Below are 25,609 nucleotides of genomic sequence, written 5' to 3'. Positions count from 1 at the left end.
ATTGATGTAGGAAAATGGAGTAAGGAGTGTTTCCAACATAGACTGTTGTATTGAACTTGTTATGACAGTTTTGTTGAACTCCATTTCACATGGATTCCAATGCATGTATTGGAATGGCATGAATATTATGAGATCTATTTCAAAGAGAAGACAGTATATTTTGTCATCTACCTGGCATTCATGCACCCCAAATGCCTGGGTACCTACGAGTGGTACACACGTTTATTTCATATAATCAACTTTATTTACTTTATATAACATCTTAGTAGCCAGACCAAGCTGTAAAAATTGTTTAGGAAAATGGAGTAAGAATGGCGTTATCATCATTGAACTATCTGTTGTTTTGAATCCGTATCTCAAATGTTGAGAGGGGAATTAGGAATTAAATGCTTAGTGTGTTGTACTACTAAGATGTTTCTATTACGTTTCTATTTCACTTGTATTTTTTTTTTAATTTTTGTAGTAGATTATTTATGGCGACTTTAAGTTGCCCAAAAGGACCCTTTCTCGTCAAAAATAATTTTTTGCAACAATTAATATATGTTGCAAATAGGCTTTTAGTGTTAGAATGTAAATTCGTCGAGAAAATTTTATTTGCGACGATGATTGCGGTGAATAATGTTGGTCACAAAAAGTCCTTATGGATCCCATAACCTTTTAGCAATGAAACAAAATATCGTTGGAAATATTTATTTGCGGCAATTTTTATAGTATTTGCGATGAACAGTTACCGCCGCAAAAAAGTTTTCCCAGCGATTTAATCAGACCGTTGTAATAGCTCTTCATTCGCGGCAATTTCTCAAATATTTGCGACGTAAATATGTTTTCCTAACGATTTAACAGGCAAACCGAATGGGAATTTGCGGCGTTTTATTTTGTATTTGCAGTGAAAAAAAAATGCCGGGAAAAGTAACTATTTGTGACGATTTTTGGTAATCAATGGGTTAAAACAAAAGTGAGCATACTAATGCAACGGATGTGCAGCGATATATAAATTGCTGGCAATGGATGAGTATTAGAAGTCGGGTATGATAAAATTCTGAAGAAGAAGAAGAAGCTGTTGGAGGAGTTGGAGAAGGTGAGTGACAATAGAAAGGAGAAGAAGATCAATGGAGGAGAAGGATAAAGCGGCTCAAGTCCATTTAGTAGTTGTACTTGTTACAACTGTGACCTTTGCAGCGGGCGTTACTATGCCAACGGCTTCGCTGGTGGAGGTGATCATCCACATTCAGGCTCAGTAGTTTTGAGGAAAAGTGTTGCTTTCAAAGTATTCATTATTACAAATGCCCCAACCGATTTTTGTAACCAATATATTCATTAGTTTTCCATTAGAGTACTGCTACAGGTAGGCATAATGCCGTGCCTGCCTGCGGACACCCTTGGCGTGGCATTTTGCCACGTCATCAATTATGTATTAAAAAAACAAAAACTTGATTAAAATCAGAAGCTTGAAGAAAGAGAGAGAGCACAAATCAAAATCTACACTCCGCCATTTTTGTGAGACCCATTGTTTCACTTTTACATGCCTTTTGTTTAGTTTACCACACTACCATTTTGTGTCCCACACACAAGAGGCATTTCGTCACACTCACTCACTCTCTAGTGCTCTCTTGCTCAGTTTCACTCTACTTATTCCGGCATTGAGGCTTAATCTAGGGTTTTAGTTTAAAACCCCTAATTTGAAGGACTGTGGGAGTGGAATCTGTAGTGAGTATTTGTGTTCTGCCTTACATTTTATCTTTTTAGTGTTTGGTCACTAAGAAAGTGAGGAGACTTAGATGAAAACGAGGGAAAACCGGGGCATTATGTTTTGGGTTGGTTGTAATTAGTAAACGAAGAAATAAAAGCATAAAAATGAAGTTTTTTTTCCTCTCCTTTGTTTGTTTTGGCTTGTTTTCTTTTGGCAATTGGAAGAATTTGAAATTGCAGGGGCAAAGAGAGCAGAGAGTTCTTGGGAGGGAGACAGATCGAAGTAACAATGCAAAACGGTACATTTTGTTTTCAGAAGGCAGACATATTAGTGGACTCAAATCGCACCGTTTTATTTACTCTAAAACGGTGCGTTTTGTTTCTATGTAAGGAGTCGTCTGCGGGGAGGCCCGAATCATGCTTAGGTTTAGAATTTTCCTTTCCATTATATATATATATATATATATATGAACGGTCTTTTTTTATATTTTTATTTTCATGGCACTTTTAGCCTTGAGATCAGTTTTACTATCGTTATTTTGAAGGGACAGTACAACTTTTTGTCTCGGGTTTTTCCATGTTTAAATTAAAGATATTTTCTTGTGGTGTTTCAACATTTTCATGGCACTTTTAGCCTTGAGATAAGTTTTACTATCGTTATTTTGAAGCGACAGTACAACTTTTTGTCTCGAGTTTTTCCATGTTTAAATTAAAGATATTTTCTTCTGGTGTTTCAACATTTTGCCTATGGGCTTACTTTTTCTTCAATTGTTTTTTCAAATGTTTGGAACTTTTGTTTCGGCCTTTTATTATTAAAAGATCTTTTAATTAGTATGTTGTCAACATTTTTTCTCTGCAGATTTTTTATACATCACACTATTATTCTATTTTTTATCTCATTATGTAAGATGTGATATATTTATTACCATTAGATTATCTTTATCATGTGAGATGTGTCATTATGGATTAAGTATTTTAGATTTTGCTTTAGGTGCATCAAATTTCGATGATGAAATTTTTTTACGAGGGAGAGGATGTAACATCCAGGCCCAGCACGAAACTCGCGTTTGAATTTTTCGGATGTAAAGCCCACTTGAGTTTTAACTAATATTTTTTTAGATTAAGGTAGGGTGAAAGATTTATATTGATGGAATATGAATTTTTATTGAGTTTGATAATTGGGTTAAATTCAATTATTATCTTATGAATGATATGAGATTTTTTTTATTTGATTCTTGGCCCAACAAAGTACTGAACGAGTTAGATTAGTTTGGAATGTGAGTAAGGTCATTAGTATTGTTTTAAATTCTTGATCCATGAAAAAAAAATTTTGGACTGGCGGAAAAGATTTTTAACTGCTTTACTGGCCCAATCTGTACGCTACAATATCGAATTTGTGGGCCAAATATTTTCAGTTGGGCCCAAAAAGCCCAAGCCACCAGGGATCAGTTCTGCACGCAGTACTCCACACCATGCACGTCTCTCATGTAGTTTCTCCCTCTGATCCTCCCTAGGGTTTTCCCATCTCTATATATATACATAAGTAAACTTTATCAACCAAGCAATAGAGTTGCCGCAAATCTCCACTGGAGCTTTCCCACGCCGCTGCACTGTGGACAACCAAGACCAGCAGTGCTTCACAGACACCGGCCACCACCTCTCCAGCATCGCATGCTTTGTTCCTCTCATCCTAGCGTCAACCACAGGACCGCCGTGGAGCAGCCATGCAACCCCTAGCCACAGCTCGAAACGAAACCCAGTGTCACGTTCCATGGCTCTGCTGAACTAGACCAGCCAGTTGCACCGTAGCCCCTCTCTCCACTGTAAACGAGCAACACCAAAGCCCAAGCCCCACCGTGCACCACCATCCTTTTCACGAACTCAGCCCGTTATCCCCTGTTTTCCCACTCCCGAAACAGAGCAAAACCGAGAAGGCCACAAACTTGGTTCATAACCACCGTGCGACGGAAAAATAATTAGGTTAGCCATAGAATTTGCCGGTCGTCACCTTCCCATCAACCTCAAGCTGCCTTAGATCCGCCTTGCCCCTCACGGTTGTCCTCTCTCTCTCTCTCGCTCAGCTCTCTCTCTCAACTCTCTCTCTCTCTCTCTCTCTCTCTCCCTCTCCCTCTCCATTCTCTCACTCATCACTCTCTCTCTCTCTCTCTTTCTCTCAGTGTGCCTCCGTTGCGCACCTCCTTCTCTGTTGAACACATGGTTTGGTCTGGACGTGTTTTAGTTTTAGAAGTCTTTTATACAAATTTTTCTGAAAGAAACCAGGCATACTTAGATCTATTCCCAAAATAACCTTTAGCTAGTTTCAGTAGGCTTGATTTTACTATCCATGGACCTGGGTCTCTACTCTGTCATTTTTAAGTGTACTCCAACTCATTTTGTTTTAAATTAGTCTAAAAAGTGGTTTAATAGAAAATAATTAGGGTTTATAATTATATGATTTAGTATTAATTTATATAGTTAGATTCAGATAATAAATAAGATAACATTTAAATAGTCAGAAATTTAAATAGTGAATATTAAAATATTTGAGAATTTATGATATTTTAGAGTTTCGAAAAATTTTAAAATTTTTTAGGAAAAGAGGTTACATAGTGTTTTAGGTTTAAGTATTGAAAAAATGTGTAAATTTTGGATATTTATGGAAATTATATGGCAATTTTATAGGTAACGAGTAATTTTTATTCAACATTATTGTGAAGAAATTTAGAAAGTTAAAAAGTCTAGGTAAGCGGGGTTGTTATGCTAGACTTTACTTAAAAATAAAATGGAATGAGGTAAATTTTGAAAAAATATGCAAGTTTTGTTATGAAAGAAATTTGGAACAACCTCAGTTATTTGTTTTGCATTGCTCATGAAATTTTGTATAAAAATAAAGTATTTTTTAGCATGACAGATGTAGATATAAACTATTTTGACATTTTTGTTTTTGAACTGTGCAAAAAAGAGTGAATATGAAATTTTGTGCATAAATTATGTTTTTGTAATCTGATTATGTTCTGTTCTGAAGATGTTCTGTACTCTGATATAATATGATGTAATTTTTGAAAACTTTTGGCATGACATTCTGTTTCTGTTTCTGGTCCATTCTGACCTTACCACAGGTGTAAAACTGTGGCTTCTGTTCAGGTTGGTACCAACTTTTTTGTTTTCGATGCACCAACTTTGGAAACCAAAGTGGTTTTCTTCGTGGTCTTTCCTGTATGTACACTCGGGACTCCGAGAATAATAAGGGGAAGATTCACATTCTGTTTCTGCTCGGTTGGCTGCCAAAGTTTGCATAACCCTACTATGGGGGTTAAACATGGTCTCTGTTCTGATATGATAAGATAAAATGAAAATGTTCAGTTATGCTATGTCAAATGAATTTTAAATAAGAATATTTTTTTAATTTTCGCTCTGATATTTTTGATAGCATGTTCTGACTCTGTATTATGAAAATAAAGTGTTTTGTTCTACATTATGAACTCTGTAAATGTTCATGTTTACACACTAGTATATGTTCTCTGTTTACTGAATTGTTGATAACTCACCATTTATCTCCAAATATTTTTTAGATGATCTTGATGGTTCTGCTGAGGAGCAAGAGTAGACAGCGTTAGAGATGTTTGATGTTCGTAGAGGAATAAGTTTTCGAGAGTACAAGTACTTATTTGAGAGTCATAGTTAGTAAATTAATTATTTTCGATTATTTTGATATGTTAAGTTAAGGATATTTTCGAGTCTTTATAAAGTTTTTAATTTATGTTAATGAGAATTTCTTTGTTATCCCTACGAATGAATATAGATATTTGAGTTGAGTAAATGAATTAATATTTTATAAATTTTTTTAGATTTTATAGTTATAATAGTGAAATTGATATTAAATAATAAGAACTAACTCTTAAGCCCAATTTGTATTCGTAAGTCATCTCAACTCATTTCAACTCATCTCACTATTATTTATTATTATTCATCAATTTTAACTCATAAATCTTATTATTATTTACAACTCATTTTATTATTATTCACAACTCATTTCAACTCATCTCAACTCATTTTCGAATCCAAATAATACTTAAATCTTCTACGTTCCTAAAGAAATTTCTCTTTCCTCTATTCTGAGAATCCCAAAATTATTTTCTCCTCACTTCGCATTTAATGGCCGCGCTAAATAAAAATCACATCATGTCCGGCAAAGGAGATCCAATGTTCAGAAGAGTCTCAGCACCAGGTGGGAGTCTGACCCAGGTGGTATTGATTTCCATTGCCTCTGCCCTTCTTCTCCTCATCCAAGTTTCGGTCCTATGTTAAATAGGAACACTCATATTCACATCTTCACCTACACTTTCTCGAGAAACAAACACATAATTTCCAAGCTCTTCATTTCCTTCCCCATGTGTTACCCTTCAATTTATCGGGACTCTCTACAAGGCCGTAGCTGGAGCATTTTCCTGGTAAGAGGAAACGCCTCTAAAGAAATTCCCATCTCTAATTTCACTCCCTCTGCCCAACTGAAGCTCGGTGGTAGTGGCTCCACCTTGCTTGTTCCAATCTATGAGAGCCCAGGAAGTAAGAACCTCAGACTTGCTGATGACGAAGATCATTTGAAGATGAATCTCGATATTTCACTGGGAGGCGAAGTGCTCGTTGTTATGGAGCTAGGCGCTGGCGGTGAATTGTTTGACAGAATTGTTGCGAAGGGCCATTATACGGAAAGGGCTACTATTTTGATTTGTAGGGCAATTGTTAATGTCGTGCATATCTGTCACGTTAAGGGTGTGATGCATAGGGACCTTAGTCATCACTGGCTCGTCTTCCGCATCCAACATGCGTTCATGGTCCCCTCAATCTCCGACGTTTTCTCAGAGCTCCTCTTGTGCAGAGCACGGTTCTTCTTATAGGTAAAATCCCAAAGGCATTGGGTAATTTAAAAAACGGTGTAAGCAAGGATTTGTCTGAAAATGGATTTGAAGGAGAAATCCTAAAATCTTTATCAAGTGGAAGCCACTAAGATTTCTACGGCTAAGCAACAACAAGCTAACGGCATCAATTCTAAGGGAGCTCACCAACCTCTCTAACCTCAAGGTTCTCAAAGTTTAAGGTAACCCTCTTTTAGTAGATCTTGCTTCTAATGGGTATTTGGAATATGCAGAAAAGGTGTTCGATAAAATGGGTGTTAAAGATGGTTTTCTTAGCACTCGTGGGTTTGATGTGTTTATATGGAGGTTTAGTAGAAATTTCAAGATTGATATTGAGGTTTATGCTTATACTCCTTTGATTACTGCTTGTGCTAGTAATGGGAGGTATGGAGGTTCTATAAAGTTTCTTAAGAAGATGGGAATTGAACCTATTATTGCCAGTTACAATACCCTTCTAATGGTTTATGGTAAGGCTGAAAGTTTTAGGGAAGCAATACATCTTTTTTCAGTTGATGCAAAAGAAGCATGAGAATTTAATTGTAATTCGTACATCTTTTGCTTCCCAGTGGCTTGATGTCTTGGCCCTTAAAATTGTTTTTAGGCCTTTTGATAGAGGAAGGGAAAGAATTGCAGTTGTTACAATCAATTTATCAATTAAAATGAGTTGGTCTCAAAATCTGTGGTACTGTGAGGGGGATGTTCTTCAATGTAGTCATTATGTGCCTATCGTTAGTCCTGAAGGAAAGCCTCTGCCCTGTGTGATTTACTGCCATGGGAACAGTGAGTGCGGGGCTGATGTGAGTGAAGCTGCAATAATTTTGCTGCCTTCAAACATTACTGTTTTCACTCTTGATTTCTCTGGATCTGGACTCTCTGGAGGAGAGCATGTCACCCTTGGGTGGAATGAAAAGGATGATCTTAGGGCTGTGGTTGAATATCTACGGGAAGATGGAATTGTCTCTTTGATAGGCTTTTGGGGCCACTCGATGGGTGCTGGTATTGGCCTAATGTATGGAGCTGAGGATCCTTCAATTGCTGGAAGGGTCCTTGATAGTCCCTTCGCTGATTTGGTTGACTTGATGATGGAATTGGTAGATACCTACAAGATCTGTTTACTGAAGTTCACTATGAATTTTGCGATCCAACACACGTGAAAAGTCTTTCAGAAAAGGGCGAAGTTTGAAATAATGGACCTGAACACCATTAAGGTGGCAAATTCTTGCTTCGTTCTAGTTTTACTAGGGCATGCCATTGAAGGTGATTTCATAAGCCCCCACCACTCGAATCGTATATTTGAGGCTTATATGGGAGACAAAAACATTATCAAATTTGAAGCTACCCTCCAGTGGCACCGAGGCCTGAAACTTAAGGTTTTTTTTGTTACCATTTATTCAAAAGAAGAGATGTCAAGTACTGCATACACACACTGGTGCTACCAATGCTGGGTGCGATTCAGGCTGGAAGTGGGAGAAGTTGTTTGCCCTTTCTGTGACAGAGGCTTTATTCAAGAACTCAGTGAGATGCAAGACTTGGCACCAGAAGATGTCTCTGTACCTATTTCAGGATATCATTATCATCAAGCACCTGATATAATGGACTTTCTGTATGCTCTAATGACACGTAGAAGTCCCAACCCAAGACTTGATTTAATGGATTATGTTGATGCTTTCATGAGGCAGAGAATGGCTGGAAGAAATCCTAACTTTGATGTTAGAGTGAGGTCTGGTTTGGTTCCTGAACAGAGTTGACGTTTTTCAATGGGCTTGATCCTGATTTGATATTCAATCGTACTCCTGGTTCAGCCTTCGCTAATGGTGGTACAGGAAGTGGACCTAGAGATGCTGATATTAGTGACTACTTTATTGGCCATGGGGATTTGAAGCCTCAAAATATTTTGGTTGATCCTCTCACTCACCAGGTTATGCCTTGCGATTATGGAAGTGTAAGAATGCTAGTGAAAGGCGAAGCTAACATGTCAAACATGTGTTCACAATTCTACCGAGCTTCCAAACTTATAATTGGTGCCACAGAATATACAACCTCACTTGATATAAGTTGTTTGTTTAGTGAAAATGAACCTTGAGGACAATGTTTTTTCTTTGGAAGAGGGGTTGTTGTTGGGGATCTCGAAAATTATTGCAGAAACAGTTTGTATTTTCTTTGGAAGGAATTATGACCTCGAATATTCCAAGACGTAGTTATTTTCATCTTCTTTCTTTCTGTTACTCTCCTTCTCATTTCATCAAACTTCTTGTGTGTATTCTGTTACTCATCACAGCAACCATTCTTCCATTTCCATACCATTTTCTTATTACAGCACAGTGAAGAATAGTAAGGTTCATACACTGTACATATGCACAACCCGGGTAAACATAGCCTCTATTTTTGTTTATGAATTCGAAAATTTGCATATAAAGCCCTATCTCCCAAGATTTCCATCATATGTCTGGGTTTTATTCTTTCTCAAAAAATGTTGGTTCGTCTTTTTTTTCTTTCCCTTTCCATCCAGTACAAACTGACAATTTGAAATTTAAAAGATTAATGCTAGTACGTCCTATTATTTTGCCTCTTCATTTTGACCTTTCAAATATTTTAAAAAATGTTAAAAAATATGAAAAAAAAGAAAAATTTTAGTTTTGCCGGCGTGCAGGCAGCCAAAAATAAAAATTAAAACATAATAGTTTTGCCGGCACGCCGGCAGCCAAAAAAAAAAAAAAATAATAGTTTTGCCAGCAAGCCGGCTGCCAAAATTAGTTTTGCCGGCACGCTGGCAGCCTACCATTACTCAGTTTAACCTTCATGACGCCTAATGACCAAGACCTGTACAAAAATATCTCACCTTCATCCCTCCAGTTTCAAGGATAAGATCTTCAGGCTTGTATATAAATATCTCACCTCCATCACTCCAGTTTCAAGGATAAGGTCTTCTTCCTTCGAATGGTATGCCATCTCCAAGCTTGTAGCTCCACTACCTACCCTTTAACACTGCCTCTTTTCTTTTCCCCTTCGAAGACGACAAACCCAAGACCCTCCTTTTCTTTTCTTTCTCAATATTATTGTAAAGTTTGCTGATTAAATTGTGCTTCATTGGGATTCAGGTCATGAGGTCGATCGAGAAGTAAGCTTATTTCAGGGAAATTAAAGGAGCATTACTCACTAACTTGGAATTAGTAAGCTGGTCCGTTTTCATTTGTGCTCTCTAAAACTAGTTCATGAATGGTGAAATGTCTCGTTCGTAGTTGTGCTACGTACTGATGAATTTGTACGTCTTAATTATAAGTAATTTGCTTGTTGAGTGTTTATTTTTTAGTTTTGGATATGAGATATTGCTTTATTATAAGAGCATTAGTATTGGTATATGTATATGCATATACAAAATCACTTCTTTTGCATAACCACTTTGTTATTCAAGCAAAATTCTGACGTTGACTTATGCATATTTGAGACAAAATAATAATAAAATATTATTATTTTATTATTATTAATTTTTTGCTAAAATCAATTTTTTTTTATATATTTTGCTATTAGCATCCACAACATACATTTGACATTAATAATACAAATGCAATAATAAAAAATATAATTTTTTTAAATATTATATTAAAAATATAATAAAATGAAAATATATATAATATATTATAATAATAAAATGAATGTGCATGTGAAGGTTTGTTGTGTTGTTGAAGGAGGGAGAAAATGAAATGATTGTGGGAGAGAGTGAGAGGAGAGAGAAATAATGATTAAAATATGTTTTGTAGAGTGAATAGTAGTTATCCAAATTTAGATAAGTATTGTTTATAGCTAGTTAAATATTTAGATATGCATAAGCCAATATAGAGGATTTTAGGTTCATATTATGCAAATATGACTTTGCATATACATAAGTGTAGACTAATGTGGATGCTCTTAATTAACTATAAATGTTTTTAAAAAATAAATCATATAAAATATATTATTAATATCAACAAATCATGATGGAGTGGGATGCAACCTTGGACATTTTTGTCGTTAATAATCACGACGGTGCAGCATACAGAGGCGCCCTCATTGCAATGGATCCTAAAATCTATAAAGCGGCGGCGAAAGGCAACCTGGAGGTCTTGGAACGTGAAAGTCGCGATCCACTTGATGGGTTTTTAACATTTAATCAAAATACAATCCTACATATTTGCATTTCAAGTATCCTCGTTGAAGAAGAGTTTCGTGCCGCTGGAGGAACTGATCCAGCCTCAGCGGCAAAATTTGTGAAAGATGTACTGGGCAAGTGTCCGTCACTTTTATTGAAAGCCAACGCGGAAGACGATACTCCGTTACATGTGGCGGCAAGGTATGGGCATGCTTCCATAGTCAAAGTGCTAATTGAACAAAAAAAATCCCAACATCCAGATCTCGAAAGTGGCCGAGTCGTTGAAGCTATTAAGGAGATGATTGGGAAGCTGAACAAAGAGAGAGACACGGCCTTACATGAGGCTGTACGTCACAATCACATTGACGTGGTAAAACAGTTACTAATTGAGGTAGATCCAGAATTTTCGTTTGGTGCTAATGAAGCTGGTGAGACCCCACTTTACTTGGCTGCCGAGAGAGGCTTTCCAGATTTGGTGTCAGAAATTTTAGACAAATTCAAGTCACCAGCTTATGATGGCCCCTTGGGTAGAACGGCTTTGCATGCTGCAACATTTTCGAATGATGAAGGTATTGTTATTTTATCTTTTCCGCATTGTAGAATATGATTTGGTTAAAAAAATATTTATGTGGTGATATCAAATATGACAGGACATTATTACATTAATTTAGCACGTTTAACTTCTTTTAGGAATGACCAAAAACATTTTGGAAAAATACGGAGGCGATCTATGTAAACAAGCAGACCAAAAAGGTTGGACTCCGCTTCACATGGCTGCATACATGGGTCACATTGAGACAACAAAACTATTGCTGCAATATGGTAGAGAGGTAGCATATATGAAAGACGCAGAGGGTAGGACAGCTCTTCACATTGCGGCTCATCTTAACCAAGAACAAGTAACAGAAGAGATTATATCAATGTGTCCGGATTGTTGCGAAGTGGTTGACAATAAAGGCCGCAATGCACTCCATCTCGCCGTGCATCTCGCCGTGTACAACTCGTGGCCAGGTACAGCGCTATTCATCCAAGAAAATTCGTCTCTCCGGAATCTTTTGAATCAGAAGGACAACGACGGGAATACACCTCTCCATCACTATTGCAATTATTCTAATTTGTACCACGAGGCTCTCCTGACTTCTCCAAGAGTTGACAAAATGGTCTTCAACAAAGAGAACGAGAATGCTCATCAAATCTATTCAAGAAAAAGCTTCAAACTTTATGAGGTAACGTACTCTATTATCTTTTCAATAAGATATGCTAAGGAATACCGAAACCAATTAATCAGTTTATTAATCAAATCGGAATGTTTTTTCTTTTTGTTTTAAATTTTAAACTGATTTAAAATTGAATTGATTTTATGTATCACATAAATATTATTTAAATATAATCAAATCATTTCTAAAAGGAAGGGAATAATAACAAATCTAATGAAAAAAATATTTGAATTTTTTTTTAATAGATTGTTTTGGTCTTTTGACTCTTGAGATGGTATATATATTCATTTTGTGTTAATTTGCCACTGAAACTCGGCTTTCCAACCCAGGGCTTAGATTTCACTCTTACAACCTTAGAAGAATATATAAACTTAACAAAATGCCGTTCTGTAATTTTTTTTCTGTAAAAAATTATTTTGATAAAAAAAACGAAACGTAGTCTTTTTTTTTTTTTTTTCCTTCAATGCTTTGTAGAAGGAAGATAAATACTGTCATTTGTAATAAATATTAATGAAACTTGAAAAAAAAAAAAACTACTCATTTTTTTTAAAACTATCAATTAACCGACCTTTTCCTTTTCAATTTCTCCCATATAGAAAATTCAAGAATCTTAATAGCTATTGAGTTCTTCAAAGCAAGCTTTTAGCTTCCATATCTCTTAAAGGATTTGTTATATATTTGTGACCGACCACAACTGTATTTTTTCCTTTCGTTTAGCCCAAAAAGTCTCTAAATCACTGTGAAGAAGAGGTAGACATTAAGGGTTTGTAGTATTCAATTGTACTTTCGTATAGTGTGGTACTTGTTTCGGGTGTTATATATAGGGCGTGGGTCCAATTCCAATAGAAACTGGACCCGGTCCAGTTCCATCCAAGCCGAATCCTTTTAGGTTATGACTTTAACTTGAAGATGATGTGACAAAGAAACCACAACCTTTCCTTTGATGTAAACTTTATCATTTTATCAATATTATGCGAACTAGGTACTATATGTTATGACACAAATAATAATTATAAACCTAGCTAACAAATTTCAAGAACATGTTCCTATAATTCTGGCATACATAACCTGTTTCGTTTCAAAACATATTTGATTTGATATATCTTCTTTATATTGATGCATCTTGGGAACGGTAATATTTTTCTATTCATTTTATAACTTCTAAATGTTTTTTTGTAAGATGCATTTAGATATGAAGTTAATTGTCTTTATATAATATTCTGATTTTAGTCATTATTTTATATCGAGCCACCTTGCCTTCTCAAACAAATATTCTTTGGATTTGTTTTCTTTTCTCACTTTCTTTCAATCTATAGAAAAATAAAGAATACTCATGATTCAGACCAATAAATATTTTACAGAAGGAGCAGAGCCTTTTTAAAGCAAAAAATCATAGTTATGGACGATTAGTAGAAGTCGGGTATCATGAAATTGAGAAGAGGAAGACGGAGCAGGAGGAGGATGTGGAGAGGATGAAGAAGTGGGAGAAACAGAAGGATGAGGATGATGGTAAAGCGGCTCAAGCCCATTTGGTAGTTGCTGTACTCATTACAACCGTGACTTTTGCTGCTGGTATTACCATGCCCGGGGGCTTCGTTGGTGGAGATGATCATTCACTTTCAGGCATGGCAGTTTTGAGGAAAAGTGTTGCGTTCAAAGCATTCATCATTACAGATACCCTATCATTGATGCTATCTAGTTCTGCTATCTTTATCCACCTATTTATTCCGCTTATCCCACCTTCTAAAGACATGTTCAGTATGCGCACACGTTTTATTAAAATGGCCTTATGGTTCCTTCTTTCCTCCATGGTACCAATGGTTTTAGCATTTGTTACAGGTACATATGCTGTGTTGGAGCATTCAAATATTGCCATTTCCACTTGTATTATTTGCTTATCCTTCTTTCCTATCCTTGTTTATATATTTAAAAAATTGGGGTGGCACCTGCGTAATCAATAAAAATATTACGAGTACGGAACTTTTTTTTTAAGATAAATATCATTGTATATTGGGTTTAATTGCAAATTTAGTAACTTAGTTTTCGTCGATTTCCAAAATGACACCTGAGTTACTCAACTCGTAAAATTTATACGTGCAATTGCAAGCTATTACAACTCGCAACTTCCATTGAACTCCCTTTACGATTTTTTTGCCGCATGGCATGACCAACTGGTGACCACATGTTGCGCTAATGATCCAAGATAATTCGTCTCTCCGGAATCTTTTGAATCAGAAGGACAACGACGGGAATACACCTCTCTATTACTACTGCAATTCTTTTCGGTACCACGAGCGTGTCCTGAATTCTCCAAGAGTTGAGAAAATGGTCTTCAACAAAAAGAACCAGTATGCTTGTCAGGTCTTACGTCAAAGCTATCAAACTGTTCATGATCAATTTAAGGTAACGTAATCTTTTATCTGTTCATGAAATTTTCTTGGAAAAAACTATTCATAATTTTTTTAAAACTATCGATGGATCGACTTTTTCTTTTTCAATTTCTCCCATATAGAAATATATACTATTTTTCTCTCTTTTATCAAATAGCTATTGAATTCTTCAAAGCAAGCTTTTAGCTTCCACAACTGTATTTTATCACTCCGAACAATATTTACCATTATTTCCTTTCGTTTGGCCCACAAAGTCTCTAAATTAGTGTGAAGAAGAGTTTGAAAGAAAATGTCACGTTAATTGCAATCGAGTATTCAATTTGGGTTTGTAGTATTCAATTTTGCTTTCGTATTGTGTTGTACTTGTATCGGGTTATAGGGCGTAGGTCCAATTCAAATAGAAACCAGACCCGGTCCAATTCCATCCAAGCTGAATCCTTTTAGGTTATGACTTTAATTTGAAGATGATTTGACAAAGAAACCGCAACCTTTCCTTTGATGTAAACTTTATCCATTTATCAATATTATCTGAACTAGGTACTATATCGTTATGACTCAAATTATAATTATAAACCTAACTAACAACATAACTTGTTTCGTTTCAAAACATATTTGATTTGGTATATCTTCTATATAATGATGCATCTTGGGAATGACAATATTTTTCTATTCATTTTATAACTGCTAAATGTTTTTTTGTAAGATGCATTTAAATACCAAGTTAACTATCTTCATATATTCTGATTTTTGTCATTCTTTTTTACCGAGCCGCTTTGCTTTCTCAAACAAATGTTCTTTGGATTTGTTTTATGTTCTCGCTTTCTTTCAATCTATAGAAAAATACTGAATACTCACAATTCCGCCCAATAAATATTTTACAGAAGATGAATAACTTTTTTGGAGACATAGAAGATTATAATCTCTTTCACAGTGGACGAGTATTAGAAGTCGGGTTTGGTGCCATTAATATGAAGGAGCCGAACTTGGAGGATGTGAAGTTGAAGGAGAGGGAGGAAAAGATGAAAGAGGAGGAGAAAGCAGCTCAAGCCCATTTGGTAGTTGCTGTACTCATTACAACCGTGACTTTTGCTGCTGGCATTACCATGCCCGGGGGCTTCGTTGGTGGAGATGATCATGCACTTTCAGGCATGGCAGTTTTGAGGAAAAGTGTTGCGTTCAAAGCATTCATCATTACAGATACCCTATCATTGATGCTATCTAGTTCGACTGTCTTTATCCACTTATTTATTCCGCTTATCCCACCTTCTAAAGACATGTTCAGTATGCGCACACATTTTCTTCAAATGGCCTTATGGTTCCTTCTTTCCTCCATGGTACCAATGGTTTTAGCATTTGTTACAGGTACATATGCTGTGTTGGAGCATTCAAATATTGCCATTTCCACTTGTATTATTTGCTTATCCTTCTTTCCTATCCTTGTTTATATATTTAAAAAAATAAATTGGTTCGTGCTAAGATTTAACCACTATGTAAAGATGTTTTTGATCTAATCAATAAAAATATTACGAGTACGGAACTTTGTTTTTAAAATAAATATCATTGTATATTGGGTTTAATTGCAAATTTAGTAACTTAGTTTTCGTCGATTTCCGAAATGACACCCGAGTTACTCAACTCGTAAAATTTATACCTGCAATTGCAAGCTATTACAACTCGCAACTTCCATTGAACTCCCTTTACGATTTTTTTGCCGCATGGCATGCAACACTCTGTCCAACTTGGAGCATTCCTAATGGCGTATCTAAATTTTCATATGAAATAATAAACTAAAACTCATTTTTTCTATTTTAACTAACGACTTTTACAATACACTATATATCCATTTATCTAATTTTTCTATATATCATTTAAATATTCTTGATTTTTTCTTTCTTTATTCATTTTAAATATTTTATACCTACGGTTAAATTTGTAATATTTTCAAATATTTTCAATATTTTTAATATATTAACATGAACGCAATATCTCTCTGTTGATAAAATGATACCAATCGCTCAATAAAAAATTAAAAAGAAAATAAAAGGAAAAACCTCATTCATTCTATTTTTCCTGATCTTTCTATCCTTTTTATCATGTCTTGCACAAATGGTAATATGAGTATTTTTATTTTTATTAAGAGAAAATATTCTAATAATATTGAAATTTGCATGTTTTTACAAATAAAATTTTAAATGCGAGAAATATATACAAAAAAAGATTGGAAAAAGTAAAAAAATAGTAAAGAATGATACAAAGATGAATATGTTAAATGTCTTGAGACAGAGTAAGGTTTAGTGCCTTTGTCTTGTGCAAGGGTGTAAGTCTCTTATCACTGTGAGAGTTGGGTAGGGTGGCATGGTGATGGAAGAGGAAGAACTGGCTAAGGGAAGAGATTTCTATCTTCCATGTCACTCATGAGGGTGTTAAGGAGGGGAGAGTACGTGGGAAACACTGTGTTATTGGAAGAGTATTATCTGAGAAAGGTGTAAACAATGAAGCTTTCAAGATGACCATGTCCCAAGTTTGGAGGTTGGAGGGATGGTTGAGGTTTAAGAAACGGGTGATCAGAGTTTCAGAAGTTGACTGATAAAGAAAAGGTTCTTAGTGGTCATCCATGGTTTTTTTATAAGAACCTCTTAACCCTGGCTAGAAGTGGAAGAAACTGTGTCCATCAATGCGTTGCAGTTTAACTTTGAACCCTTTTGGGTTCAACTTCATAACCTGCCTTTGGCAGCCATGATAGAAGAGGTGGGGGAACAATTTGGATCCTCAATTGATCATGTCATTTGAGTTGATGTTGAGTCTGATGGTTTGGCATGGGGGAGATGTCTTCGAGTGAGGGTTGCAATTGACCTCCATAAGCCTTTATTGAGAGGAAGGTGGCTGAAGTTTCAGGAGCAGCAATATTGGATTTCTTTTAAATGTAAGAGGCTACAGAATTTTTGCTTTTAGTGTGGTACTTTATTTCATAAAGGGAGGGGCTGTTCCAGGCAGAGGTTTGAGCACCAAGCGGATGATTTGAAATCTCAGCAGTTTGGTCCTTGGATTCGAGCACAGCTATAACAGCCCGCTAGAAATTCAATGATAGAATTTCTATAGACTTTATGTAAAGCCCCGTCCCCCGAGGGTCCGGAGAGTTAACTCATATCGCTTAAAATCATTTCCAAATAATACTTTTAAAATAAACTAGAATCTCCATAACATATTAACCTATTTGTTCAACACAGATATCCATGTTCCTACATAAGGGCACATCAAAAGTGTCTCATTGATATACATAAACTTTTCCACAAAGATTAGAAATATCCATTACTCAACATACCTATGCCACATAAAATATCAACACTACCAAAAGATCCTCCAAAAATCCTTGTACCCCAAGGCACTTAGCATTCTATGATCAACAAAACTTGCAAATACTCTCTATTCCTGATTTCTAGCTATTGCATCAAAATTATCTGAAACATATTATGGATATAGGGGTGAGTTATCAACAACTCAGTAAGCAGAAAACGTATACTAGCATGCAAACATGAGCATTTACAGAGTACAGTATGCATAACAAAATATTTTCCAGAGTTGTCATGTAGAACAAAACATGTTTTCAAAAGTAACAGAGCGATGACTTTAAGTCAAGTAAAACCCAGAGTACTTTGGCATAACATAACCTAAACATCATCATCACATCAAAACAGAGCATCTTATAGAGAAGAGACCATGTTTCACCCCCGTGGTAGGGTTGTGCTATCCCCGGTGGCCAAATCGGTCAGAGACAAAGGTGAAATCTTTCCCTTATTCTCCTCGAAGCCCCGAGTGTGCACAAAGGAAAGACCACAAATAAACCACTTTGTTTCCAAAGTGGGTGCACTTAGAGACCGAGAAGTTGGTACCAACCCAAACAGAGCAGAGCAGAGACATAGTCAGATACAAAATCAGTACACCATGCCAAAGGTTTTCAGATGCCATATCAAAATAAAACAGAGTACCAAAACATAATCAGATCATTCTCACATACTGAAAATAAAAGTCGGAGCATCTTTCCAAATAAATACACAATTTTTCAGATTCTCAATATCGCTCTTTTTCAGATTTCAGAGACAAAATGACAAAATTTAGCTCATGTCCACACAATGCATGTCAGAAAATATTTTCTCTTTTTCATACAAATTTCATGAGTAATGCAAATAAGTGACCGAGGTTGGTTTTTTCCCAAATTCTCATTTCATCACAAAAATATGCAAAATTTTCAAAAAGTCAACCTCAGTCTCACTAATTGGTGTAAGGTCTAGCATAGGAACCCCGCTTACCTGAACTTCTTAGCTTTCCAAAAATTTCCTCAACAAAGCCGAATAAGAATTAATCGTCACCTATAAGATAATCACGTAATTTCTATAAATTTCCAATCAATCACGTATTTCGATGTCTAAGCCTAAGCTTCTAAAATAACATATTTTAATTCCTCAAAACCTAAAATTCTCATAACCTCAAGATACATTATCACTTTCTAAAAATCATCAATATCCACTTAATCGAAATCGTACCGAATAAGAAATTCAATCGCACACGTATTAAGATAATTACAGAACTCAATAAATGCTAATATCAAAATATCCAGAATACCAACAACATATTACAAATTAATAGAATATTTTAACTACTTTTAAAAAAAAAATCTTATAAAATACGACATGAAAAACTTCTCTTAAAAAATAGGTTTACTTCCTTTAATTTACAAAATTATTAAAATATCATCTACACAAATACAATAATTTATGAAACTTAAAAAAAAAAAAAAAAACCCATTAAAATATAAACCCAAATGCACCACTTATCCGAAAATATATATGGAAGATAAACTGAGGGTAGTCTGGTAATAGTAGTCGACTATTAGGTGATCAATTTACATATATATATATATATATATAAGTATATATATATATACATACTTATATATATATATATATATATAACTTACAAGAGCAAAACCAGAGGAGCAAACATACGGGAATAAACCAAGCATGCGGCGGCAGAGGCTTACCCAAGGGAAACCGAGGCTAGCGTGATGGAGTACGGAGCGACAGGGCTGGCTGGCGGGACCCTGGGGTGCGGTTGAAGAGCAAGAGTGCGGTAGAGCTGCCGCCGAGCTGAGCTGAGCATGCGAGAAGAAGAGAGGGCGAGGTGAGTGAGCGAGAGGCGGATAGAGCAAAGCCGAAAAGGGGAGATGCAGTGAGGGAGGTTGGTGGCTTACCGAGAGGTCGAGGTGGCGTGCAACAGACAGAGGGTGGTGCGATGCGACGATGGCTGGCAGTGTGGGAAGGTAGATTTGTGGCATACGGATGCAAGAAGACTCCTCTGTTTCTTGGAGTAAAAACAAAGGTGGGGGCCTTAACCGACAGCTGCAAAACCGGACGTGGAACTCGGAGGGACGGTGGCGCACGACTAGGGTGGTGAACTCCGAGTGACTGAGGTACCAGTGTGGGCTGCGCTTGGTGGGACAGCGGCACGTGGATCGGCTTGGTGGAGACAGTGCACTGCTTGCTAACCGAGCTACACAGTTGGTGTTTAACAGGGAGTGATGGCTGGTGCATGATACAGCTTGGCTGAGGTTCACAGTGAGAGGTGGAGACTCTCGGTTGATTTTCTGTGAAGAGGAGATGAGTGGCACAAAATCTAGGTCAAGAATGCATAACATATATATATATATATATATATATAAGCTATATGAAGTAAAGGGTAAAAACCTAGAGAGAAGAGGGATGAACGGCATGCATGAAAAAGGAAGATGGACGTGAATCTACACGACGTCAAAACTGGAAGTATTTCACGGGCCTGGGCCTGACAATGGGCTGGGTCTTACACTTTAGGAACATCGTAAAAATACCGTAAGTTTTCACGATTCGACTAATCGCGTAGGTTTTAGTTTGTGAGCATAATCAGAGCTATCACTCACTATGGTGCGAGAAGTGAGATTTTAATTATTTGAGGTAGTTAGAAGTGTCAGAATGAGTTATGGTTAGCGCCATTAAACTCAGTTGATTATTTAGAATTTTATGACGCAATAACCATTTTCATATTTTCGAACAAAATGTATGTTCGAAATTGTGTTTTTATTTTTAGGAGCACTTTGGGGTTGAATTTTGGTAAATAATTTTTACTGTAGGTTAATATGGACATTTAGGATTTTTCGATGATAATTTTATTATTCACTTTTTTTGGAATGAATAGTATTAGACACTTGGCACCAAGAGGAACGGTTGATAGATTTGAATGAATCAAGGTGTGAGATCATGGCACCTAAGCAAAAATCCTATTCCATCCGACCAATCAAATTGTGCCAAACCAGATTTTCCACCTTAGTAAAATCTTATATGGTTGGGATCTAACTAAGAATCCAAAAGTATGGTGGAAACCGAAATCCTGAACAGTTTTATCCAAACCATAAAGTTGACCTCCAAAACCTTAATGAATCAGTTTCTAGCATTCTGTTTAATTGCTTGATTAAATTACTTTCACATGCTATTAATCCTTCAAATTTGTGTTAGAACATCATTATCCAACTTTGTTAACCTTGGATATTTTATTGGGTCAAGAGAAAACAGATTTGAGCTTAATAGCAACCCAAACCCTCTTAAAATCCAAAATTGAGGCGCATTCGGTTAAGGTCCACGAATTTGGCCCACTTGGCATTGATTTTTGACTAAGCAAGTTCACCCTCTACATGCCTAACCAGATTTGTTCAAGAGAACCTAGAAGACTCTCGAAGTAAAAAACTAAAGAGCCACCTCACTCTTCTACACTCCACTTGAAGACTCTTGGTTGATATTTGTATATTTTATTGGAAGAAAATATCAACACTCAAGTTTCATTCTAGACTTATCATCTTCCATAACTTGTATAAAAAGCCCTCCAGCCCCTTTCAACGAAGATCATCTCTCCTTTACACTTTGCTTTGTTAGAACACAAAAAACACTCTCTAGCTGTTTTTCGAAATTGTTTTACATGCCTGATTCGAAGCTTTTATAAGTATTTTCTCACAAACTAATCAGTTTATAAGATATGCTAAGGAATATCGAAACCAATTAATCAATTTATTAATCAAATCGGAATGTATTTTTTTTTTATTTTAAAATTAAACTGATTTATGTATCAGTACATCAGATAATATATAAATCAGTTTGATGTGGTTTAAATTTTAAATTTTAAACTGATTTAAAATTGAATTGATTTTATGTATCACATCAATATTATTTAAATATAATCAAATCATTTCTAAAAGGAAGGGAATAATAACAAATCTAATGAAAAAAATATTCCAAATTTTTTTTTTAAATTTTTTCTCTCATTTTTTAAACTATCTCACTATTAATTATAAATTATTTTATTATTATTCATAAAATCTTCATCTCATATCATTCTCCGAATAAATCCTTATCAACAATTTTACTTATTTTTTGGTTGAAATGTATGTACGATTACTTTTATGGGCACAGTTTACCTACTTAATTCAATAATTTGGCGCCTACTCTCACACCGGACAACCTGTTCGAACCCACACTCTGCTAGGATGACAAATCGTGTTGGCGTTGGACTCGTGTTAAGTTATAAATATTAAATTAAATAGATTAATTTGAATCCAATTCGTTAAATTAAACGCGTGAAATTCTTAAATCTTAATCTAAGCTATTTGAATAACGGATTATATTGCGTCTTTCATTTTGATCTATTAATAATTAATTAAAAATATATTAATGTGATACGACTCATTTAATCCGTTTGTTTAATTTTATAAGTTGAATTAAAACGCATAACTCATTTGACTTGATTAACATAATTTCAGATAAAAGTTAAAATTTATATTTATTAAAAACTACAATATCTTAAAAAATATATATCAATATTTTTCAAATGAAAAATGATAAATACACATCATTTTTCACAACATATTACACAATCATGTTTTAAAATAAAAAAAAAATTAGTAAAATATTAGATAAAAGTAACGTCATTTTATAAAAGTATCCGTATTTTAAAATATGTGTTGTAAAATATATTATGTGTGTATCGTTACTCCCAGTGATCAAGCGCTTGTATATAAATATCTCACCTCCATCACTCCAGTTTCAAGGATAAGGTCTTCTTCCTTCGAATGGTCTGCCATCTCCAAGCTTGTAGCTCCCCTACCTACCCTTTAACACCGCCTCTTTTCTTTTCCCCTCCGAAGACGACAAACCCAAGACCCTCCTTTTCTTTTCTTTCTCAATATTATTGTAAAGTTTGCTGATTAAATTGTGCTTCATTGGGATTCAGCTCATGAGGTCGATCGAGAAGTAAGCTTATTTCAGGGAAGTTAAAGGAGCATTACTTACTAACTTAGAATTAGTAAGCTGGTCCGTTTTCATTTGTGCTCTCTAAAAATAGTTCATGAATGGTGAAATGTCTCGTTCGTAGTTATGCTACTGATGAATTTGTACGTCTTAATTATAAGTAATTTGCTTGTTGAGTGTTTATTTTTTATTTTTTAGTTTTGGATCTGAGATATTACTGATTAACTATAAATGTTTTTAAAAAATAAATCATATAAAATATATTATAATATATAATCACGACGGTGCAGCATACAGAGGCGCCATCATTGCAATGGATCCTAAAATCTATGAAGCGGCGGCGAAAGGCAACCTGGAGGTCTTGGAACGTGAAAGTCCCGATCCACTTGATGGGTTTTTAACAGTTAATCAAAATACAATCCTACATATTTGCATTTCAAGTATCCTCGTTGAAGAAGAGTTTCCCGCCGCAAGCTTTGTGAAAGATGTACTGGACAAGTGCCCGCCACTTTTATTGAAAGCCAACGCGGATAATGATACTCCGTTACATGTGGCGGCAAGGTATGGGCATGCTTCCATAGTCGAAGTCCTGATTAAACATAAAAAATTTCAGCATCCAGATCTCGAAAGTGGAGTACTCGTTGAAGCTTCTACGGAGATGATTGGAAAGCTGAACAAAGAGAGAGACACGGCCTTACATGAAACTGTACATCACAATCACATTGAAGTGGTAAAACAGTTACTAATGGAGGTAGATCCAGAATTTTCGTTTGGTGCTAATGTTGCTGGTGAGACCCCACTTTACTTGGCTGCCGAGAGACATTTTCCAGATTTGGTGTCAGAAATTTTAAACAAATTCAAGTATCCAGCTTGTGATGGCCGCTTGGGTAGAACGGCTTTGCATGCTGCAGCATTTTGGGGTGATGAAGGTATTGCCTATATATCGTTTTCAGCATTTTGGAATCATAATCGGCTTAAAACAATGTTTACGTGGTGCTATCAAATATGACAGGACATCGAATTCGTGAAATATAAAGATGTTTGATATGCACTGGGCCGGTTTTAGATTAATTTCACCTAAGTGGTCCTTTTTCTATATCCTAATGTCTTCCTTTTAGGAATGACCAAAAACATTTCGGAAAGATACGGACGCGCTCTATGTAAACAAGCAGACCAATTGGCGGCCACATGTTGCGCTAATGATCCAAGATAATTCGTCTCTCCGGAATCTTTTGAATCAGAAGGACAACGACGGGAATACACCTCTCTATTACTACTGCAATTCTTTTCGGTACCACGAGCGTGTCCTGAATTCTCCAAGAGTTGAGAAAATGGTCTTCAACAAAGAGAACCAGTATGCTTGTCAAGTCTTACGTCAAAGCTATCAAACTGTTCATGATCAATTTAAGGTAACGTAATCTTTTATCTGTTCATGAAATTTTCTTGGAAAAAACTATTCATTTTCTTAAACTATCGATGGATCGACCAGCTTTTCTTTTTCAATTTCTCCCATATAGAAATATATACTATTTTTCTCTCTTTTATCAAATATTTTTAAGCCATACTTCAAGAATCTCAATAGCTATTGAATTCTTCAAAGCAAGCTTTTAGCTTCCATATATATCTCTTAAATGATTTGTTATATATTTTTTCACTCCGAGCGCAATATTTACCATTATTTCCTTTCGTTTGGCCCACAAAGTCTCTAAATTAGTGTGAAGAAGAGTTTGAAATAAAATGTCAAATTAATTGCAATCGAGGTAGACATGAATTGGGTTTGTAGTAATCAATTTTGCTTTCGTATTGTGTTGTACTTGTATCGGGTTATAGGGTGTGGGTCCAATTTCAATAGTAACTGGACCCGGTCCAATTCCATCCAAGCTGAATCCTTTTAGGTTATGACTTTAATTTGAAGATGATGTGACAAAGAATCCACAAACTTTCCTTTGATGTAAACTTTATCCATTTATCAATATTATGTGAACTAGGTACGTACACTATATCCTAACTAACAACATAACTTGTTTCGTTTCAAAACATATTTGATTTGATATATCTTCTATACAATGATGCATCTTGGGAATGATAATATTTTTCTATTCATTTTATAACTGCTAAATGTTTTTTTGTAAGATGCATTTAAATACGATGTAAACTATCTTCATATATTCTGATTTTTGTCATTCTTTTTTACCGAGCCGCCTTGCTTTCTCAAACAAATGTTCTTTGGATTTGTTTTCTTTTCTCGTTTTCTTTCAATCTATAGAAAAATACTGAATACTCACGATTCCGCCCAATAAATATTTTACAGAAGATGAAGAACCTTTTTGGAGACATAGAAGATTATAATCTCTTTCACAGCGGACGATTATTAGAAGTCGGGTTTGGTGCCATTAATATGAAGGAGCCGAAGCTGGAGGATGTGAAGTTGAAGGAGAGGGAGAAAAAGATGAAAGAGGAGGAGAAAGCAGCTCAAGCCCATTTGGTAGTTGCTGTACTCATTACAACCGTGACTTTTGCTGCTGGCATTACCATGCCCGGGGGCATCGCTGGTGGAGATGATCATTCACTTTCAGGCATGGCAGTTTTGAGGAAAAGTGTTGCGTTCAAAGCATTCATCATTACAGATACCCTATCATTGATGCTATCTAGTTCGGCTGTCTTTATCCACTTATTTATTCCGCTTATCCCACCTTCTGAAGACATGTTCAATGATCGCACACGTTTTCTTAAAATGGCCTTTCGGTTTCTTCTTTCCTCCATGGTACCAATGATTTTGGCATTTGTCACAGGTACATATGCTGTATTAGAGCATTCAAATATTGCCATTTCTACTTGTATTATTTGCTTATCCTTCTTTCCTATCCTTGTTTATATATTTATGAAATTATGCTGCTCAGCCTTTGAATTAAGTTTTAAGCAATATGCAAAGATGTTTCTGATCTAA

General features: G+C 35.6%; 2 protein-coding genes across 2 annotated transcripts; both read left to right on the top strand.

The window, feature by feature from the left end:
- Positions 1 to 7,792: 7,792 nt before the first annotated feature.
- LOC121250495 lies at positions 7,793 to 8,416 on the top strand. Its single transcript, XM_041149630.1, has one exon. It carries the CDS (start codon positions 7,793 to 7,795, stop codon positions 8,351 to 8,353), a length of 561 nt encoding a protein of 186 aa, XP_041005564.1. The 3' UTR covers positions 8,354 to 8,416.
- Positions 8,417 to 10,518: 2,102 nt separating this feature from the next.
- LOC121266177 (protein ACCELERATED CELL DEATH 6-like) lies at positions 10,519 to 25,609 on the top strand. The gene is made up of 5 exons (XM_041169961.1): positions 10,519 to 11,300; positions 11,422 to 11,713; positions 13,451 to 13,457; positions 23,835 to 24,071; positions 24,974 to 25,609. The coding sequence occupies exons 1-5, from the start codon at positions 10,577 to 10,579 to the stop codon at positions 25,607 to 25,609; spliced, it is 1,896 nt and encodes a 631-aa protein (XP_041025895.1). The 5' UTR covers positions 10,519 to 10,576.

Source organism: Juglans microcarpa x Juglans regia, chromosome 1D, assembly GCF_004785595.1.
Source record: "Juglans microcarpa x Juglans regia isolate MS1-56 chromosome 1D, Jm3101_v1.0, whole genome shotgun sequence".
NCBI classification, from domain to species: Eukaryota; Viridiplantae; Streptophyta; class Magnoliopsida; order Fagales; family Juglandaceae; genus Juglans; species Juglans microcarpa x Juglans regia.
This window is presented reverse-complemented; position numbering and strand designations above follow the sequence as displayed.

Excerpts from the sequence above, each read along its gene's own strand:
- LOC121266177 (XM_041169961.1), top strand. The coding sequence starts at position 10,577 with ATGATGGAGTGGGATGCAACCTTGGACATTTTTGTCGTTAATAATCAC. Across the intron at positions 11,301-11,421 it reads AACATTTTCGAATGATGAAG|GAATGACCAAAAACATTTTG; the intron begins GTATTGTTATTT and ends AACTTCTTTTAG. Across the intron at positions 24,072-24,973 it reads CTGTTCATGATCAATTTAAG|AAGATGAAGAACCTTTTTGG; the intron begins GTAACGTAATCT and ends AATATTTTACAG.
- LOC121250495 (XM_041149630.1), top strand. The coding sequence starts at position 7,793 with ATGGACCTGAACACCATTAAGGTGGCAAATTCTTGCTTCGTTCTAGTT.